We start from the raw sequence: 22,157 nt of genomic DNA on the forward strand, positions 1-22,157 counted from the left end.
GCAGTGCCGGAGGGAGCGTAAATATTGCAAATTGTCGTGTCGTGCACTCTCAGCGCGATCAGCCGGCTATCCAGGCTTTTCTCGACATGAGTGACCTGGATATGCTCCTTCACTGCAACAGCGGTGCCTCTCCTCGTGTGGTCCACATTTGCGAAAACGACATAGCCTGGCAAGGAAAGCTGTTCGTTCTCGACTTCCTGCAGGCACACGATATCGAGGCTTTGACTGCTGATGAAGGTTCGGAGCGCGTTGAGTTTCGTGGGGTTCGTGATCGTGGCGATGTTTATCGAAGCGAGGTTGTACGACGTGAGAGCCATTTATGGGAGAGAATCCACGTCCTGCTCGTCGTCACCATCATCGCATCGCTGCTTTTTGCCGGGCGGGCGCCCTCGGCTTCGTCCGCTTCTTGTGGACGTTGTTGAGTCGTCTGTCTCGAAGCCGGCGGTTCGGCTCTGGGAACGAGTCGCATTTGCAGGCTTTTTAAAAAGGTCAACCAAAGCCACCTCGGCGTGTTGTGGTTGTGTGCGTAACGATGCCGACGATGAGCTGCGCGTGTTTTGCTTTTGCAGCGGGATGGGAGACACCGTTCGTACGATGCTTATAGCAGGCTGACTTGCTGATTGGGTTTTCGACCCAGAAGGTTCGTTTAGACTCACCGGCTTCGGTAGCTCGGGAAAGGCCTCCAACGATGTTGGTGCTGGAGCGATAGAGCCCTGATCAACTGGTTTGGCTATCGGTGGCTTCGCTCCGCTCGTCTTCTTCGGCGCCTGTCGTGGCTCAGCTTGCTTCGTCACGTTGGCGTAGCTTTTTTGGACCAGCAGTTTCTTGTTTTGTACACAAGAAATGCCAGTGTGGGTCTGCTCTTTGCAGTGTTTGCAAGAGGCAATCTGACCTTTGTAGTGGATATACGCTTGCTGGCCATCAATCGTAACCCACGAATCGATATTTCGTTTGATCAGCATACGAGCCGACCAGATACCGAGCGGAATCCCACCGAACTCGAACCCATCACCCCACGTCAATTCTCGCAGCGAGATCACCTCCCCGAACGCACTGAGGAACTCGACGATCTTCTCTTCGGAAACGTTTTCCGGCAAATCGTGCACCTTCACTTCAACACTTCCATCTTCCATCGTTATTCGCAACTTGTGCTTCTTCCCCGCAATATCCACTTCATGTTTTTCATCGTGAGCGTCCACGATTTTTTGTGCGAGCGTCAGATCATTGACCTTGACGAACGCACATTGTTCACCGCGGTGGCACTGGAGTCTCACAACATCTTCTTTCTTCAGCCCCAGAACTGTGCGGCAAAAGTCATGCACTTTTTCGAAAGACGGCTTCACCGGGAAGCGCGAGTAATCTATACGAAAAGTGTTTTCTCGCCTCATCGCGGTACACTAAAAACGCGCGACGCGGCATGGACGGAAGAAATAATAAACCACCGGATTTAATTCGCTTAACTTTCAGAGCGCAATCGAAACACGTCTGCTCGTCTCAGAAGCTGAGCGGTATGTTTGACAAACTACTAAATGATCGAACGCAAATTACTAAATGATCGATAACATCCTTGCTATCAATCATCGAATCCAGTTTTATATTTTTCTGCTGTAGTATTTTGCAACATTATTGTAATTTTACTGCAATCGAAGGATGTTTCCGTAGGCTACACGACACACCATTTGCGCTTTTTAGATTGCAAGAGAGTTATATTTTGATGGCATATAAGCAAAGATTGTTTCTTTCCGAATAGTAGCAGCATAGTGAAATGTGAAAATCGACTTTCGTCCAATCCGGATCCGCAATCACATGAGCGACACATGAGCTAATGAGCGACGTCTCAACTTCAAATTTTCAGAACTGATGGTTCTGGTCTGGTTGTTGAGCTTCGGGAGCGAGAATCGAGGCTGCTTCGCCATCTTTGAAATTTAATTCGCTCACGGGATCACGCGAGTTAACGACGTTCCATACCGGCAATTGACGAAGTCATCAGAATTCATCCGCATTGTGCCGACGATCGATAGGTCGATCGATCGGACTTGGGACCCATCGCGTGAGGTGCTGAGACAGCTGGATTCAACAGGCGTTCATCGGTTAGGTGTTACTTAGCTAGGGACAAATGAATTAGTCTTACTTTAGCTCTTAACTTGATTGTGTCTTTTTAAAAAGAAGTTCCCGACCCGGAATACTTAACTAGCGCTCCGACGAATGCAATTTTTTTATTCTATTTTTGCAGTACAAAAACTCAAAAAGCACTGATGTGATGAAACGATATTTGTTTAGAGTGAATGAAAATGACAAACAGATATTTGCTGTTAATCAATAGTACATTAATATGAAATTAGCGAGTGTTTATCCTTATTTTGCTGAAAGTCTTCAAATTAGAAATACATAAAATTTATATTCTACGATTCAGGTGTAGATTATTCTGTTGGTCACAGCCAGTCTGTAGTACGTTTTTTCGCACATGAAAACCATACTGCTCAAAATTAGCCCGATGGCCCACACATAGAAGGGAAATTGCAAATCTTTGAGGGTTAAAATCTTGAACTTTTCTTCATTAATACTTCTGTACAATGCGAGATTTTGCACAGTCGCATTAAAGTTCATTACATCGATCCAGTGGTTGATCAAGCCACCGTTCAACATTCGCAAAATGACCGCGTTGATCCTTTCCAAGAGCACCGAGTGGCGTGGAACCACAAAAGCAAGATTGTACAATCGCGGACACTCGGGAACTACGATTACTTGCTTTCTTGCTACGTAAATGGCGGCGTCCAATGGAACCAAGGACTTGCGAGTGACAAAAGAAATTTCCGGTGAACGGACCACTAGATCCAATGTAAAGCCATCCTGTTCCGGGTCGTAAACCATTTTGTTGCGCAGGGAAGTCATCATCGAGCTATAGTTGGCCGGGAACACGTCATCCAGGAAGCCCTTATACTTGACGGGCATTATTATGCCGGACCAGGGAATCAATTTTTTGGAATGCGCCTGCGAAACAAGCGACAAAAGAGAACCAACGACAAAGCTTTGTTTTTGTCGGAGATAATAATGACAAAGATCCGAAAAATTTTGTCAGCAACAAAAAAGAAAACAATCTTGTTGCTAACTTTTCATCCCGTTATTTTGCATTATTTCTAGTGAAAATTTCGGTTTTATGCTATCATAGTTTCTGCTTTTATGGAAATATTCGAGAATCGAACAATGATTACAAAATTAGCAGCGTATTTTCGGAGATATCAGAGCATGCAAGGCAAATGATTCTTGTCATATTGTGTTCGGGTTCTGATAAAGGTTTGTCGCTAGGTGCGTTTGTCAGTAACAAACTTTGTTGATGACAAAGAGTATATTGTCAGGCGTTGCTCGAATATTGATTCCCTGTGCCGGACTCATCCAGCATCTGGAGACTGTCGATGTCCTTGTAATACATTGGATGCAAGAACACCGATGATAATCTTGATTGAAACGTAGACACGAAGATCAAACTAACCATCATAATGCCAACAAGAATCAAACGTTCAATGCCGGATCGAGTAAATCTCCGGTAGGGAGCGCTCACAAGTATGATATATGTGTCAACAACAATCTGAATCATCTTACGATACAACGGAGCATTCCGAATAGAATTGGATAAATTGAACAGATCCCTTAGCTGTAGGCGTTGCTTCGAATTCACGTAATTTTCTGCTTTGAAACGAATGCCCGCCCGAATGATGATCCATGTTACAGAACAAACAATTCCCGTCAAAAATAGTAACCCCCAAAGATTTGCTGGGAAGATGGTGATCGGCAACAGGTAGTCTGGTACACGACTGGCCTTCTGCACTAGGCAGCAAAGTTCATCGGTGTAGATCCCGGTCGTGAACTCCGTGTTGTAGCTAAAATAGTCCTTGATGAAGTATCCAACGATAACAATGTCGCTCTCCCGCCGGGAAAGCCGACCGAGGGCCCCATTGAAGCTTCCGTTCGTCAGTTTGAACCCGAAATCACCATCGGCTAGGATCGTGATGTTAGCTGGAATTCGTAATAATTTGTCAGTACTTGCATAAGGGAGCCCTGCTTTATGTTTGCTGCCATACTTGTCATATTCAATGCTTGAGCAAAAACACGACACGCTTCAGGATCTGGTCCAACATAGTCAATGACATTTCCTTCGTTGTTGAGTAACTTTCGAGAGAAAGTTGATCGAAATCTGTCGACCCTGAGAGGATAGCCTTTGAAGTCATCTTTCGGAACACTTGGAATGTCATTCATCCCTCTCAATTCTATCATTACGCCGTATTCTCTAGGTGCAACGACGCGGAAGGGATCGAATGTGTAGATCCTTTCATCAATTACGAAGAATATCCTAGAGATACCTTGATTAAACCAAACACGTTGTGTTAACGTTGCTACTTCAACCAAGTCGAAGCGATGTCCATCACTCAGAAAAATCAAGTACGTAGCATACGGATCCAGAAGACACGCCATCGATAACTGGAAATTGAACCAACTAGAGAACACCAAGTAACCGTAGCGTTGATTCTGATCGAAAATTTTCGCAAACGACTCATAACTTCGATCCCACTTTATGAACCTCGACATGTCAGCGAATTCTTGTTCCCAATCGTCATCGTAAGCATCCGCCACATTTATTTTACTGGCGGACAATACTGGCCAAGCACTGTTGCAGCCTGCGTCTTTACGGCCGGGAATTACGTCATGGTAGAAGCGAATCGTTTTTCCGTGAAGAATCGCTCGAGAATCATCGCCGCGGATTAAATGATCCAGGATTGACGGATAACTTTGATCTGGAGAAAGATCGCCCAACACTACATCGATACGGTTGATTCCACCAAAAATGGCCATGATGAGCGCCTGGATGGTTTGGTTGGACATCCACGAAGGAACATCCTCACTAGGTTGAACAAATTTTGTAGTAAAAATCAAACTCAGATAAACTGTTGTGGAGGCAATCATGTTAAGAGATGTTTAACTACTAGGAATTCATCAAACGAATTGGAATTTTATATGCATTCCGAATTGATTGAATAGCCTAACACTTTGGATAGCAAAATAAAATAGAGAATAAAAAACAGCCATTAGTGAATAATAAATAGAGCTTTGAGCTATTATGTCATTTATCAGCACTGTTTCCTGTATTTTGATTCTGAATCCCTAAAAAGCTTGATTTAAATATGATTAATGGCTACCGAAGGCAGGGAGGAATTGTGAAAATCAAGTTCATTCGTTTCATCTTTTCTATTCTATTATTCATTATTCCCGTCGTTCATTATAATCGTTAGCAATGCCGTTTAATAGTGTCGGTTTTCCCTTGATTGACAACTTTATCAAATTCTAAAAATAACATCTCGTTATATGCCCGCCAATGTGAAAGCACATCCAACCAGCATTATTAGAAGCGGAAACGTTTTTATTTCGGTTGATATGCGTGTATGAATAAGCAATAAATCAAAATTTCTAACATAAATATGACTTCTCTTCTTCTTCTTATTGGCATTACATCCCCCACGGGGACATTGCCGCCTCGCTGCTTAGTGTTCATTAAGCACTTCCACTGTTATTAATAACCGCGAGGTTTCCTAAGCCAAGCTACCATTTTTGCATTCGTATATCATGAGCCTAGCTCGATGATACTTTTATGCCCAGGGAAGTCGAGAAAATTTCCAAACTGGAAAATGCTTAGACCGGGACCGGGAATCGAACCCAGCTATCCTTAGCATGGTCATGCTTTATAGCCGCGCATTTTACCGCTAGGCTAAGGAGGGTCCCGGTACTAGAGATGACGCAAATTAATCGATTACTTCGATAAATCGATTCATCGATGTGATAATCGATTAATTTTGAATCGATTACTATCAGAGGAGCGACATCAAATTTTTTTACTATGGATTTTGACAGGTTTGCTTGTTCGTTCTTTTTTGGGGGATAAATTTATCCCCCAGTGTCAAATTACCCCAATACTGATTTATTTTGCAATAGTATGTGCTTGAATTTTGAATGTTTACGTTTTTACAGGAGAATATGATGCAAAACGCCCATACCACTCAAAAATGCAACATGATACAATCATTAGAAAATAGAGAAAAATTTAACGAATTATCAATTAAAACAATTTTACACTTGATTCCATGCTTCAAACTTGAGAATGTTCAACTTATTTGCTCAATTATTTAGAATGGTAGTTACACAAGGTACTGTCTATGCCTTTGTTCGTTTTATATCATTTTCACCCTCGCAATTGTTTATGTTGCATTCGCAGTGCACTCGTATTGGTGATTCAGAAGAGATGTGACAAAGATGGCGTAGCTTGTCATCCCCGTGATTACTATCCAACGATTAATCGATTCAATAATCGACAAGGATCGAGAGTAATCGATTAGTTACTAATCGATTAATCGGAATTTTACGACATCTCTAGTTGGTACTCGAAACGGGTCGGCAGCTTGCCGGACAAAAGGTGATGTAACATTTTCAGAAGAATTTTTTTTTTCAAAAAAAATGTTCGGAAAACCCCCCCCCCAGACCAACTTTCTGGCTACGCCACTGGCTGCAGGTGCTCATCAACAGATGCCTGCGGTATATAATTCGGGCCTGGGCCAAACAACGAGCTCCATCGTCGTTGTCACCAGAGGCCGATAGCAACAGAAATTCGGGATCGGAAGTGGGGCTGGGTCGGCCACACTCGACGTAGGGGCGGAAACGAAATCTGTAAACAAGCATTAGACTGGAACCCAGCGGGACATCGCAGCATAAGTAAGTAAGATCCATAAGTAAGTAAGTAAGTAGGAATAAAGTAAGCGATGCGTTGATTAAAGTCTCCATAAATATGTACTTTGACTTCAGGTGGAAGTTGCGATAAAATTCTTCCGCAGTTTTTAAAAAGCTTTCATAAAAAATTGTTTGCGCATGGTCCAGTGGAAAATATACAGAGGAGAAAACATGGGTTTCTTCTGCAAAATTAGATTTCACCCAGACGTGCTCAAAGTTCTTGTATTTTTTGGTAGTTCATTCATTCATTCATTTATTTAGTTAACATCTAAACAGATAACACTGAATCAACAATTTGACGCCACAATGCACGGTTCGAGGCCGCATCTCTCCATCCTCGGATACGCCCCACGCTCGCCAAGTCGTTCTGCACCTGGTCTGCCCATCTCGCTCGCTGCGCTCCACGCCGTCTCGTACCTGCCGGATCGGAAGCGAACACTATCTTTGCAGGGTTGCCGTCCGGCATTCTTGCAACATGTCCTGCCCATCGTACCCTTCCGGCTTTAGCTACCTTCTGGATACTGGGTTCGCCGTAGAGTTGGGCGAGCTCATGGTTCATTCTTCGCCGCCACACACCGTCTTCTTGCACACCGCCAAAGATGGTCCTAAGCACCCGTCTCTCGAATACTCCGAGTGCTTGCAAGTCCTCCTCGAGCATTGTCCATGTTTTGGTAGTTATTATTTTTGAATCAAAATTTGTGAAGATTACAATTAAAACTCCACCGCCAGACTTTTTTTTTAGATTCTAAGAAATCGCGGTGTTAAAGCTACTTCCAAAAAGTTCTTCATTCTTCACGCTTTCATCCCAGCTGGTTTCAGTTGCCAAAATAACCGAAAAGGACGAGCTTAAAATGTTATTATGTATTTCCTTAATTTCGTAAAATCAGCAGTGATTCAAATCGTTCGGGGCTGTCAGTTTGAATATGAATCTGGAACATTAATTTTCCCAGCAGCTGTTCTAGATTCATTTTTTATACCAGTCAACTGTCAAAAAATAAAACTGGTATAACGCTCAGTTCTATTTTCTGCAGATTTGAACCACGATTGAATTGTGTATGAACGCGTCATTTCATCTAAGGATCAATCCACGTAGTTACGGTGACTTTCTCGGCAACAACATAATAATTATATTCAATTAAAAATTTGAAAAACATGAATGGAACACTGGTGGCGAAACCAGCAAGTTTGTTCTATTTTGCTCCAGATTCAAACTAGAATAGTGGTCGAAAATTTGGAATGAAACTGAATCACTCCTGATTTCACTCTTACGTGTTGTGGAACGTACACACGGTCAGACAGTTTGACCAACATTGACTCCACCTCTCGTTTATTCAAACATCCATCAAGTTTTACCAACAGCAGGGTTGTTACGACTACGCGGATTTCGCGATTTTCGCGGATTTCGCGGTTTTCGCGGATTTGGCGCGGATTTACATAACGATTTTAGGGTTTCGCGCGGATTTGGCGCGGATTTAGTTTTAGGTGGATATTTAATAAATAAAATGCTAAATCTAAGGAAGTTTATTTGAAAATTAGTTTGATGCCTATCTACACACTCAGTTTTTATTTCTGCAGCTCGGCAAAATCTGCACAGCCGTGTGCCCAGCAAAATAGAAAACTAATATCTTATCAAAAATGAGGTTTGTTAGCTGGGTTTCGGCAAATTATTGACTAATTTTCAGCATCTTAGACAGATATCTCGGCGAAAAACATGTTTACTGGGGCTCGGCTGTGCGAATCTCGGTAAAAGTTGAACAAATTGCTGAGATCCCGGTAAAAAAAATTAAGTGTGATGGGCTTTATTTTCATTAACAAATGTTGTTGAGAACAAATTTACGTTTCAAGATTATTAACATTATTTTTCGGATATGTCCAATTCCTTATTTAATGGCATGCATTAAACTCTCATGCATTATTTAAACAAATGTTTTGAGGAGAGATACGCCACTTGTTGTCATTTTTAATCCATTCTAAAACACGACGCTCACAAACCATGTCTATTGAAGGACATGAACACCCATTTTCATTTTGTCATTTTCTTTGTAATTCCAAAATATTTGTCAGTTTCTGATTGGTTGTTTTTTTTTTACGATGAACCACTCAGCATGATATATTATATCATTCTTCAAAAGTCGTCAGGAATACTTCCATAATATTGGAACATTTTATATTTCCTTTATAACATTCATCTAGAACGAATAAGGGTTTATACAACAATTGAAAACATAAAAATGTTCTGTGATTTCATGCAGATGCCTCATTTTAATAAGTTCTTCCGCAGAAAGTCGATCAAAAATTAGAAAATGATTCTCAAAAGTTATTTCTGGCGGGTTTTTTATGATATTTTCGGTTAACTCCGATTTTACAGGATTACCAACAGAAAACGAAGAAAGATCCTTGTATAAATTCATTGCAAATAAATTTCCACAGCGTAAAGAGGATTTCTGCAGCATTAAAAACCCGAAAAACATGTTTGGAGGAATTTCCTGGAGCGGCGATCGCAGGAATGACTATAGAAAATCAAAAAGAATGCCGCCTTAAATTTACAAAACAGTTACACCCAATATTTTTTTTACACGATTGGTATTCTTTAATTTCTCGGTTAACCTTATTTTTCGCAGCTTTTTAAATACCACCTGAATTTTCTTTGATTTTTTGTGAATTTTTTCATGGGGTTAACCCATTCATCAACGCTTAAGGTTGTAATCAACTAAAATCCACCCGTGTAAATAAAAGAACCGGGTGTATAAAGATGATCACAGAAATTTCTTTAATAAGTGCCGGGAGTTTTTCCGCAGGAAGTCACCAATCAATTTCTGCAAGAATTTCTAAAGCGATTTCCGTAGGAATTCATGAAGGGATTTCTGCAAGTAAGCTCTGAAGATTTTCCGCAGGTTATTTGTGGAGAATTTACTTGAACTCACGACAAAATTCCCAAAAGAATAACAAAATAATTTCTCAGGGGAATTTTTGTAAGAATACTTGGAGGAATTCCCACAGATAATTTGGAGCGACTTCTGCACTTCAGCAGATTCAAGGGCAGTTGGATTTCTGCAAACATTTCCATGAAAATTTCCGGGAGAATTACAGGAGGATGACCCGCATAAATTTTCGGGATGAATCTGCGCACGAAAGATGAATTTCTACAGGAGTTCTCGGAGTTTTTAAATGAAATTCTAGTAAGAAAGATCAAAAAAATTTCTGCATGAACTTTTAGAAAAGCTTGTTACAAGAATTAAAGGAGAAATAACGGACTAATTTCTGTAGGAGTTTACGCAAATTATTCTGCCGTATTTCCAAAGAAATTACTTCTGAAATTTCTAAAAATATTCCTCTGGATTTTTTGAAGGAATTTACGCTTGATTCTGATTTAAAAATCAACGGAGCTTGAGCAACTATGTAAGATTTTGTATTATTTGTTTCTTGATATGAATACAAATATTTGATTTACAGAAATTTTGTTTAAAAAACGGAGCTTCATTGTCTAATTCCTTAATATCTACGCAAGTTTGTCTTGTGATCAATAACTACAACAAAGCTGCATAATTAATTATTTCAAAAGAAATTGCGGTTTTGGCAGATTTTTTAATATTTGCCACGTTTATTTTTAATCAATTATGATCAAATCTGGCCTTAACATTCATTTGTATATCAACGTACCTTGTGTTCTATCAACAAAAAAAAACCTGACAATAACGGAACAAAACATGCCAAAGCCACCATCTAATCCAAAAAGCGGTGCTTATGCAAATAGTTTTGACTGTTTAGATCTTGTTCTCTTAGATTCAGTACTTCATTCATTTCATTTATTTAGTTAACATCTAAACAGATAACACTGAATCAACAATTTGACGCCACAATACACGGTTCGAGGCCGCATCTCTCCATCCTCGGATACGCCCCACGCTCGCCAAGTCGTTCTGCACCTGGTCTGCCCATCTCGCTCGCTGCGCTCCACGCCGTCTCGTACCTGCCGGATCGGAAGCGAACACCATCTTTGCAGGGTTGCTGTCCGGCATTCTTTCAACATGTCCTGCCCATCGTACCCTTCCGGCTTTAGTTACCTTCTGGATACTGGGTTCGCCGTAGAGTTGGGCGAGCTCATGGTTCATTCTTCGCCGCCACACACCGTCTTCTTGCACACCGCCAAAGATGGTCCTAAGCACCCGTCTCTCGAATACTCCGAGTGCTTGCAAGTCCTCCTCGAGCATTGTCCATGTTTCATGTCCGTAGAGGACAACCGGTCTTATGAGCGTCTTGTACATGACACATTTGGTGCGGTGGCGAATCTTTTTCGACCGCAGTTTCTTCTGGAGCCCGTAATAGGCCCGACTTCCACAGATGATGCGCCTTCGTATTTCACGACTAACGTTGTTGTCAGCCGTTAGCAAGGATCCGAGGTAGACGAATTCCTCGACCACCTCGAAGGTATCCCCGTCTATCGTAACACTGCTTCCCAGGCGGGCCCTGTCGCGCTCGGTTCCGCCCACAAGCATGTACTTTGTCTTTGACGCATTCACCACCAACTTTTGTTGCTTCACGTTTCAGGCGGGTGTACAGTTCTGCCACCTTTGCAAATGTTCGGCCGACAATGTCCATGTCATCCGCGAAGCAAATAAATTGACTGGATCTGTTGAAAATCGTACCCCGGCTGTTACACCCGGCTCTCCGCATGACACCTTCTAGCACAATGTTGAACAACAGGCACGAAAGTCCATCACCTTGTCTTAGTCCCCGGCGCGATTCGAACGAACTGGAGTGTTCCGAAATCTTCACACAGTTTTGCACACCATCCACCGTTGCTTTGATCAGTCTGGTAAGCTTCCCAGGGAAGCTGTTCTCGTCCATTATTTTCCATAGCTCTACGCGGTCTATACTGTCGTATGCCGCCTTGAAATCAACGAACAGATGGTGCGTTGGGACCTGGTATTCACGGCATTTTTGAAGGATTTGCCGTACAGTAAAGATCTGGTCCGTTGTCGAGCGGCCGTCAACGAAGCCGGCTTGATAACTTCCCACGAACTCGTTCACTAATGGTGACAGACGACGGAAGATGATCTGGGATATCACTTTGTAGGCGGGATTAAGGATGGTGATCGCTCGAAAGTTCTCACACTCCAGTTTGTCGCCTTTCTTGTAGATGGGGCATATAACCCCTTCCTTCCACTCCTCCGGTAGCTGTTCGGTTTCCCAGATTCTGACTATCAGTTTGTGCAGGCAAGTGGCCAGCTTTCCCGGGCCCATCTTGATGAGCTCAGCTCCGATACCATCCTTACCAGCTACTTTATTGGTCTTTAGCTGTTGAATGGCATCCTTAACTTCCATCAAGGTGGGGGCTGGTTGGCTTCCATCGTCCGCTGAACTGACGTAGTCATCTCCTCCGCTGCCTTGACTTTCACTGCCTGTACTCTCAGCGCCATTCAGATGTCCCTCGTAGTGCTGCTTCCACCTTTCGATCACCACACGTTCGTCCGTCAAGATGCTCCCATCCTTATCCCGGCACATTTCGGCTCGCGGCACGAAGCCTTTGCGGGATGCGTTGAGCTTCTGATAGAACTTGCGTGTATCTTGAGAACGGCACAGCTGTTTCATCTCCTCGCACTCCGCTTCTTCCAGATTTCATGTCATAGATAAATCTCGTCTAGCCTGAAACCTCTGTAGGGGTATGTAACTGTACCATCATCATCATCAGAGGACCTCCCGGAGAGTTCCCTAAGGAGCTCCAAGAAAAATTCTAGGAGGAGCTTTTGAAGGAATTTTTATATAAATTCCTGAAGAAGCCTAAATGAATTCCAGAAATAAAGCCTGAATGAACTCCCAGAGGTATTCTGGAGAAATTCTCGGAAAATTTTTCAGAGGAACCCCCGTATAGGAACTGCCGATAGAACTACCGGAATAATTCTCGGAGGAAATCCTGGAGGAATTCTTGGAGGAACTGCCGGTGGAACTCCTGGAAGAATTCCCGGAGGAATTTTTGGAGAAACTCCTGGAGGATCTCCCAGTGGAAATCTTAAAGTTTCCACCGGAATTATTTCAGGATTTCTTTGGGAATTAATTTAGGCATTACTCCGAAAATTCCATTGTTGATTTAATTTTTGCTATATTTTCTGTATTAATTTTCGGTGGAATTCCTGGAGAAATTCTTCGAAATTTTCACTAGCAATTATTCGAAACTTTCACCAAAAATTTTATGGAATTTACACAAGAAATTCGTAGATTTTCCGCGAAATTCTCAGGACTGTTTACTGGCAATTCTGCGGAATTTTCACGGAATATTCTTAGGAATTCCACGGTGAAATTTTTCAGAAATTTTTATGAGAAACAGCACGAAAGAATCATCTCAATAATTCCCTGCAGAACTTATAAAAGAGTTCTTGGAGGATTTCTTGGAGTAAATAATGGTGGAATTTTCAGATCAATTCCCGGCGAAATTGATGGTGGAATTCCTGAAGACATTGCCGAAGAAGTTGCTGGAGGCATTTACAAAGAATCCCTGATAGATTGCCTGGAGCAATTTTCGAAGGAATTCCTGAAGAAAGCTTGCATATTGTTTTTTTTCTGCCTATTTTGTAATAAATATTATTTCAGTGAGGATTGTTCAGATGTAAATCAGAAATTCGGATGAATGGTTCTAGTTTTCTAAAACTTTTGAAAGAATGCAGGATTCGAGACAATTTCCAATCCGAAAATTGCCTAGACCGGCACCGGGAATCGAACCCAGCCACCCTCAGCATGGTCTTGCTTTGTAGCCGCGCATCTTACCGCACGGCTAAGGAGGGCCCCATTCTTTCTGAATATTAGGTTCGTTAATAATTTTCTCCCTCTATTTAAAAATATCTGATGAGCAAAAAATCATGCATTTTAAAATTCATTATTGTTTTAATCATTATTGTTGTTAAACAAACGCACAACGCGAACGTTGTATTGTGGACGTGAATGCCGATGCCGTACGTTCATTGGCGTTGCGTTTTAGTACAAAACGCTGACTTCAACGCCCGGCGCGACGCAACGCGCTATTGTGATCCAGCCTTTACTGTTGGTTCTGGATTTGGTTTCAAAGTTTTCGGAACTTAGAAGGAAATAGTACCACGCACTAATATACATGTGTTTTATAAAACTACTATAAAATAACGATTCAGAAGACCTAAAAAAGTGCCCTCCCCCCTATTCGAAATCCTGGCTACTTCAATGCCTTTTATTCCCATGCTCAAATATGTTGCCGCTTTCAAACTAAATAAGTTGTACCTTGTATTGTACCTCACTATAATCACGACTCTCTCAAAATAATATTAGATATTAGTGAGTGACATATGACAATTCATATTCAAAATTATTTCTTCATTTGAGTATGAGCATGCACGGAAGAAAAAAAGTACCCAAAATTGAGTACTTTTAAACTTACTTTTGAGTTATTTTTTCTCTTCGCTTTCATCCACTCTTTCTTTTGTTGTCAAAAACAAAAGAGCCAAACAATCCAACGACGCCAGTTCAATACGGGAAGCCAATGTTGAGTTTTATTACCTGAGGTCGAAATTGAGTGAATTAAACTTAAATTTGGGTCAATAAATTTTCCGTTGGGTACTTTTTAACATGGGAGTAAAGGCAAACTACTTCGACCCTACTTACTCAATTTTGGCTTCCCGTACGGATGTTCGAGGTTGGGTGAATTAAACTCACTATTGGGTAGTTTATTTCTTCCGTGTGGGCATGAGCATTATGACTACCGTGGAAAATCAAATTTCGGACACACTCAAACTTCGGACGCTTCAATTCGTATGGGAAATTTTCTGAAATATTTCATCGAAATGTTTCGTCAAGCTGCATTCGGATGACTAATATTGTGTATCCGGAATAAATTTATACCGCTTTTTATACCGAAGTTGGATTTCTCTCCAGATACAGGCAACTTTCCCAACTTCGGAAGTAGTGCGCTGGATTCCCCTAAATATGCGCTAAACAACGCATCCATTAGTTTGGCAGATAAAACTTCGGAAGAAAGTTCGGTTCGGAAGTCCGGACTTCCGAATTCTAAGTTGGTGCTACGCCGACAATAGTTTTAGCTTGTTTTAGTATAGTTACATTCCAATAAGACATGTTAAAACATTGCGACGAAATAATTAAAAGACAGTCTGAGCTGTGCAGTGTGAATCATTTTCAATTATTCTTCCTGGTATTGTGTAATCAGGTGTCCGAAGTTTGAATCTTTGTGTCCGAAATATGAATCCAACCCCGCCGGTGTCCGAGGTTTCAATTAAACAGAAGCCGGACATTTTCATAAATTGCAAACATTCTTCGTAATATCTTGCACATATTAAATACGTAGTTCAAAGATGAATACTATACTTAGTGATTGCAATGGTGATTTAAAAGGTGTGACTTAAAATGTCAGTAAACAGGATGATTTTATATCAGAAAGTGCTTAAGCGTCCGAAGTTTGAGTTTGCACGGTACACAATTCGTAGTTGCTACTCCCACGGTGCCCCGGTAGACCGTTATTATAAAAAAAAATGTCCATCAAAACCAAGTACAGGGCTCGATTCCTGTGGTAATTCTGCACCTCTGGACCAATTTTTTAAAAAATCCCTAGGAGGAATCTCGAGAAATCTTGATTTGAAGTTTTTAGTTAAGAAATTTCAAAAGAATCCAAAAATATCACCAAAACCCTGATTAATCCACCTAGATAGATGTCCTTCAATTCTTCTTGAACCTTCCGGTTGGAAGTAACCACCAGTTGCTGTCCGGCATTCTTGAAATATGCCCTGCCCATCGTACCCTTCCAGCTTTAGCTGGGTTCGCCGTAGAGCTGGGCGAGCTCTTGTTCCATCCTTCGCCGCCACACTCCATTCTCTTGCACAACGCCATAGATGGCCCTAAGTACGCGTTGCTGTTATTAGAACTATAAGTATGTATGACTAACTTGCTGGAGTTTAGTATAAGTGTTGCTTTCAATGTTTAATAAAATGAAAGGTAAAAATTAATTAAAATTTAGTGTTTATGTTCATAATGGAGATAAGTAAGATCAGAGTTCGTGTAGAATAATAGTAGTTAGAAGCTGTTATACTCGATCACTGCACTTATTAACCGATCTTTGCTAAAAAGACAATTAAAACAATAACGTCGCACGCCACGTCCTTACGGTCGTATAGAAAGAAAAGGATAGATAATCCGACTCTCGTTACTACTAGAGAACGAGTATACCTTTGCATCTCCACGATTATCTTGGGATAGGATATCGTTTTAGTTACAAAGGATAATTTATCTGGATTTACTTCGGTAAGTGATGCGAACTATGGAATGGGAAATAACACTAATACCAGGGTTGAAATATGTCAAAGTCTGGATTCAAAGTTCAAAGTCAATGCATTGAAATACATGGATCACAGCATATTCTACGGTCAATCTCATCGCCGCCGTCGTGAGTGCGACTGTGGGGCAGCCAAAAAATCATTCCAGCACCAACCATTCAATTTACCATTCAACCCAACACAAGTCGCTCTGACAGGCTGCTCTGTTCGTGCGTTACTGCATGAATGTGAGTGGCCCATATAAAAGCGTAGTGATTTTTTGTCATTTGCTGGGTGAATGTGTACATTTGACTGTGGTGAATTTCATATTCGTGGCGCACTGGGTGAGCTCTGTTGTTTACCTCTCTCCCTTCTCGGGAATGTGAGATCGATTTTAAGGAAGGAAGAAAATAAAAAAAAATAAATAGAAAAACATCACCTTCATCGAGTGCTGCCGAATATTTGCAAGCCTGACTAATGCGCTGTCTCGCGACGAGTAAAAAGTTAAAACATGCACGCCCGGTGGCATATGGAAACTGAGAAGAATCGTGTTTTGGATGACCGAACGGAAGCGCAGCACTCTGTACTCATTTGCTCGATATGGCAGTACTGAAAATTATCGAAGATCGCGCTTGTTTCGACCGGAGCAAAGCGCAATACATGCGCATGAGCCATCATAAGATAGATGTTTTATTATTTTCCCGACGACTAAAACACGCACCGCACTTCCCAAGTAACTAACACCAATCATTACAATATTGAACATACCGTAACCCAATATACCGTTCATCGGGGCCAATCCGTGGGTCCTGGAAGAAGTCAGAGCCGTCAATGATCCATTTTGTTTTCGTATTTCGCTTCCTGATCGATAACCATGAATGAAGGAAAAGCTGTCGAATGACTGGTTTTGGTGCTAAAACTTAAATGTCCCCTTACACAGATTCCCCGGGGCCAATCCGTAGGTCCTGGAAACGGTCAGAACCGTCAATTGACCATTTTATATTCATACTTCGCTTCTTGATAGAGAACCATGAAAAAAGAGCCGTCGAACGACTGTTTTTTTGTGCTAAAACATAATTGTCCCCTTCCACAGGTTCCCCGGGGCCAATCCGTAGGTGCTATAAGCGGTCAGAACCGTCAATGGACTATTTTATATTCATACTTCGCTTCCTGATCGAGAACCATGAAAAAAGAGCCGTCGAACGACTGGTATTGGTGGTACAACTAAAATGTCCCCTTCCACAGGTTCCCCGGGGCCAATCCGTAGATCCTGGAAGCGGTCAGTGCCGTCAATGGACCATTTTATACTCATACTTCGCTGCCTGATCGAAAACCATGAAAAAAGAGCCTTCGAATGACTGATTTTGGTGCTAAAACTTAAATGTCCTCATTCACAGGTTCCTCGGGGACATCCCAGCGACTCCAGGATCCGTTTGTTCAATTGGTTTTTCATTCTTAACACATAAGAAGCCTTCTGGAATAAAATCATAGTGAACGATCTATCATAAAGTGAGATTCAAATGAAGTTGTGGTCTGACCCCTTTGATAAGTATCGATCGGAACCGGTTATAAAGAAATGGCCATATCTCACTTGATTCTAGTCCGATTCCAAATCTCAATATATGGTTCCAATCAGCAAGAGCCCTACTTTATTTGTGGTTACTAACATTATTCAATTTTTAACCACAACTTCTCCTAATATCAACCTCAAATTTACGGTTTTGAACCTACCTCCGAAAAACCCGGATTTTCTCCGGAATCCGGTGGCCAGAATCGGTTCCATGGACATACCGTCAAACTGCATTAATTTTCTAGTTCAGGCATGCCTGAATTGTCGAAATCGGATAATAACTAAGGTAGTTGCAGCAGATCTAATTTTACCCAAAATTTGCCTATCCTAATTATTTTGTCCATCCCCTGTATATCAATCACAAATCGGCATGCTAAATGCTAATTGCATTAGATCGGTTCTAACAATGTGGAGTTGCATCTATGTATCAACTGCCAGACAACGATACTCTAAATTAGCATTACGAATGCAGCCTTGCATTATTGATGCTTTATTTCAACCATTAATTCGGTCTTATAATTGCCCTTTCCACTTTAAGTCAACTTTTAGGCCTGTGTTTTTTACAAGCATATACAGTAGGGTGGCTCAAAAAACACTTTTTCAAATTTTTTGATGGGCCGCCCTCTTATTTGGTTCTATTTGATGCCCTGATGCTCTGGACAAAATTTCAGCCAAATCGGTCAACGTTTGGGCAGTGCTAAACTCGTTGGAAGTTTATATGGAAAAATGTATGTAGAAATATCCAAAAACAGTGATTTGCAGTTGGACGGCACAATTTACGATCAAGAACCATGATACTTATTCAGTTCTTGTAAAATAAAATACAGAATGTTATGCTGAAAACCGCGAGAAGATTAGAGTTTATTACGCAAAGATATTAGCATTTTACTGGAGTGTCGTAGGGGTGAATTTATTTCTTTTCAAAGGTAAAAGAAACGAAATTTGCTCAAACCCCACTGCAGAGAAATGCTAATAACTTAGCCGGGCAAACTCGAATCTTCTCGCGGTTTTCTGCATAACATTCTGTATTAAATTCTCCAAGATCTGAATGAGTTTCATAGTTCTTCATCGTAAGTTGTGTAGTCCAGCTGCAATTTACTGTTTTTGGATGTTTCTGCATACATTTTTCCATATAAACTTCCAACGAGTTTAGCACCGCCCAAACGTTGACCGATTTGGCTGAAATTTTGTCCAGAGCATCAGGGCATCAAATAGAACCGAAAAAGAGGGCGGCCCATCCAAAAAATTTAACAAAGTTTTTCCCATACTAATTTGAGCCACCCTAATATACAGTGACCTGCATATTAGAAAGCCCACTTGCCGTTTTTCATACAGAATGGTCAACTTTGGAGATCTAGATCTCGATTGCGTGTGAACCAATTTTGCTGAAAATTTGACCAGAGCTCAGATATAACTTGAATTTTACCACACCTAAGTTTCCACCATATTGATTCATAGGGTAAAAAATTATCGCGGTAATACCAAAGCAATTTTTTTGGAAAAAAAATTGATTTTATAATATCTTGAAAACCACAACTCTTAGTGTACAAGTATATTCCGAAAACTTTTTTGTATTGCCAAAATACGCGTTTTTTGCCGAATAAGTCATTAGTTTACAACCTATAGAATCCAAGATATTTAAAAAATAATTTTTTGCCAAAAAAAATCATTTTGGTATTACCGCAATAATTTTTTACCCTACACACTTAAATCATTTCACAGATTTCGGTGAATTTTGCTTCAATGAATTATTGGCAGTGGCTGATTTCCAACCCGCCGCTGTCACATCCAGGCGCTATAGTATATGCGCCAAATAGCCAGCATGAGTTAACCACCAGAAATTTGTATGGCGAAAGACATCTAACGCGGGTTTTCTCAAAACTAGGAACTTGTCATGAAAAACTATTTGGTATCGGTTATGTAGGAAGGTGTCCGCTACTCATTCATTTCATTTATTTAGTCTACATCTATACAGATAACACTGAATCAACAATTTGACGCCACAATACACGGTTCGAGGCCGCATCTCTCCATCCTCGAATACGCCCCACGCTCGCCAAGTCGTTCTGCACCTGGTCTGCCCATCTCGCTCGCTGCGCTCCACGTCGTCTCGTACCTGCCGGATCGGAAGCGAACACCATCTTTGCAGGGTTGCTGTCCGGCATTCTTGCAACATGCCCTGCCCATCGTACCCTTCCGGCTTTAGCTACCTTCTGGATACTGGGTTCGCCGTAGAGCTGGGCGAGCTCATGGTTCATTCTTCGCCGCCACACACCGTCTTCTTGTACACCGCCAAAGATGGTCCTAAGCACCCGTCTCTCGAATACTCCGAGTGCTTGCAAGTCCTCCTCGAGCATTGTCCATGTTTCATGTCCGTAGAGGACTACCGGTCTTATTAACGTCTTGTACATGACACATTTGGTGCGGTGGCGAATCTTTTTCGACCGCAGTTTCTTCTGGAGCCCGTAGTAGGCCCGACTTCCACAGATGATGCGCCTTCGTATTTCACGACTAACGTTGTTGTCAGCCGTTAGCAAGGATCCGAGGTAGACGAATTCCTCGACCACCTCGAAGGTATCCCCGTCTATCGTAACACTGCTTCCCAGGCGGACCCTGTCGCGCTCGGTTCCACCCACAAGCATGTACTTTGTCTTTGACGCATTCACCACCAGTCCAACTTTTGTTGCTTCACGTTTCAGGCGGGTGTACAGTTCTGCCACCTTTGCAAATGTTCGGCCGACAATGTCCATGTCATCCGCGAAGCAAATAAATTGACTGGATCTGTTGAAAATCGTACCCCGGCTGTTACACCCGGCTCTCCGCATGACACCTTCTAGCGCAATGTTGAACAACAGGCACGAAAGTCCATCACCTTGTCTTAGTCCCCGGCGCAATTCGAACGAACTGGAGTGTTCGCCCGAGATCTTCACACAGTTTTGCACACCATCCACCGTTGCTTTGATCAGTCTGGTAAGCTTTCCAGGAAGCTGTTCTCGTCCATAATTTTCCATAGCTCTACGCGGTCTATACTGTCGTATGCCGCCTTGAAATCAACGAACAGATGGTGCGTTGGGACCTGGTATTCACGGCATTTTTGAAGGATTTGCCGTACAGTAAAGATCTGGTCCGTTGTCGAGCGGCCGTCAACGAAGCCGGCTTGATAACTTCCCACGAACTCGTTCACTAATGGTGACAGACGACGGAAGATGATCTGGGATATCACTTTGTAGGCGGCATTAAGGATGGTGATCGCTCGAAAGTTCTCACACTCCAGTTTGTCGCCTTTCTTGTAGATGGGGCATATAACCCTTCCTTCCACTCCTCCGGTAGCTGTTCGTTTTCCCAGATTCTGACTATCAGTTTGTGCAGGCAAGTGGCCAGCTTTTCCGGGCCCATCTTGATGAGCTCAGCTCCGATACCATCCTTACCAGCTGCTTTATTGGTCTTTAGCTGTTGAATGGCATCCTTAACTTCCCTCAAGGTGGGGGCTGGTTGGCTTCCATCGTCCGCTGATCTGACGTAGTCATCTCCTCCGCTGCCTTGACTTTCATTGCCTGTACTCTCAGCGCCATTCAGATGTTCCTCGTAGTGCTGCTTCCACCTTTCGATCACCACACGTTCGTCCGTCAAGATGCTCCCATCCTTATCCCGGCACATTTCGGCTCGCGGCACGAAGCCTTTGCGGGATGCGTTGAGCTTCTGATAGAACTTGCGTGTATCTTGAGAACGGCACAGCTGTTCCATCTCCTCGCACTCCGCTTCTTCCAGGCGGCGTTTCTTCTCCTGAAAAAGGCGGGTCTGCTGTCTCCGCTTCCGTCTATAACGTTCCACGTTCTGCCGGGTACCTTGCTGCAGCGCGACCGCCCGCGCTGCGTCCTTCTCCTCCAGAATCTGTCTGCACTCTTCGTCGAACCAATCGTTCCGTCGACTTCGACCCATATACCCGACGTTGTTCTCCGCTGCGTCGTTAATGGCTGCTTTAAATGTACACCAGCAGTCCTCAAGAGGGGCCCCATCGAGCTCACCCTCTTCCGGCAACGCTGCCTCGAGATGCTGCGCGTATGCAGTGGCGACATCAGGTTGCTTCAGTCGCTCTAGGTCGTACCGCGGCGGTCGTCGGTACCGAACATTGTTGATGACGGATAGTTTTGGGCGCAGTTTAACCATCACCAGATAGTGGTCCGAGTCGATGTTAGCGCCACGATATGTCCTGACGTCGATAATGTCGGAGAAGTGCCGTCCATCAATCAGAACGTGGTCGATTTGTGATTCTGTCTGCAGTGGTGATCTCCAGGTGTACCGATACGGGAGGCTGTGTTGGAAGTAGGTGCTACGAATGGCCATATTCTTGGAGGCGGCGAAATCAATTAGTCGTAGGCCGTTTTCGTTCGTCAGCCGGTGAGCGCTAAACTTTCCAATAGTCGGTCTAAACTCCTCCTCTTGGCCAACCTGAGCGTTCAAATCTCCTATGATGATTTTGACGTCGTGGCTTGGGCAGCTGTCGTACTCACGTTCCAGCTGCGCGTAGAATG

At 42.6% G+C, this 22,157-nt stretch overlaps 1 protein-coding gene across 1 annotated transcript in view; it reads right to left on the minus strand.

The window, feature by feature from the left end:
* Positions 1-2,409: 2,409 nt before the first annotated feature.
* The window catches only part of LOC134207473 (uncharacterized), a 29,061-nt gene continuing 9,313 nt past the window's right edge, over positions 2,410-22,157 (minus strand). Inside the window, exons 2-4 of the mRNA XM_062683188.1 lie at positions 4,080-4,940; positions 3,390-4,014; positions 2,410-2,965 (exon numbers count right to left, since the gene is read on the minus strand). Coding sequence (XP_062539172.1) covers positions 2,410-2,965; positions 3,390-4,014; positions 4,080-4,940 — 2,042 coding nt within the window. The remainder of the gene's footprint in view (positions 2,966-3,389; positions 4,015-4,079; positions 4,941-22,157) is intronic.

This window comes from Armigeres subalbatus, chromosome 1 (assembly GCF_024139115.2).
Source record: "Armigeres subalbatus isolate Guangzhou_Male chromosome 1, GZ_Asu_2, whole genome shotgun sequence".
Classification (NCBI taxonomy): Eukaryota; Metazoa; Arthropoda; class Insecta; order Diptera; family Culicidae; genus Armigeres; species Armigeres subalbatus.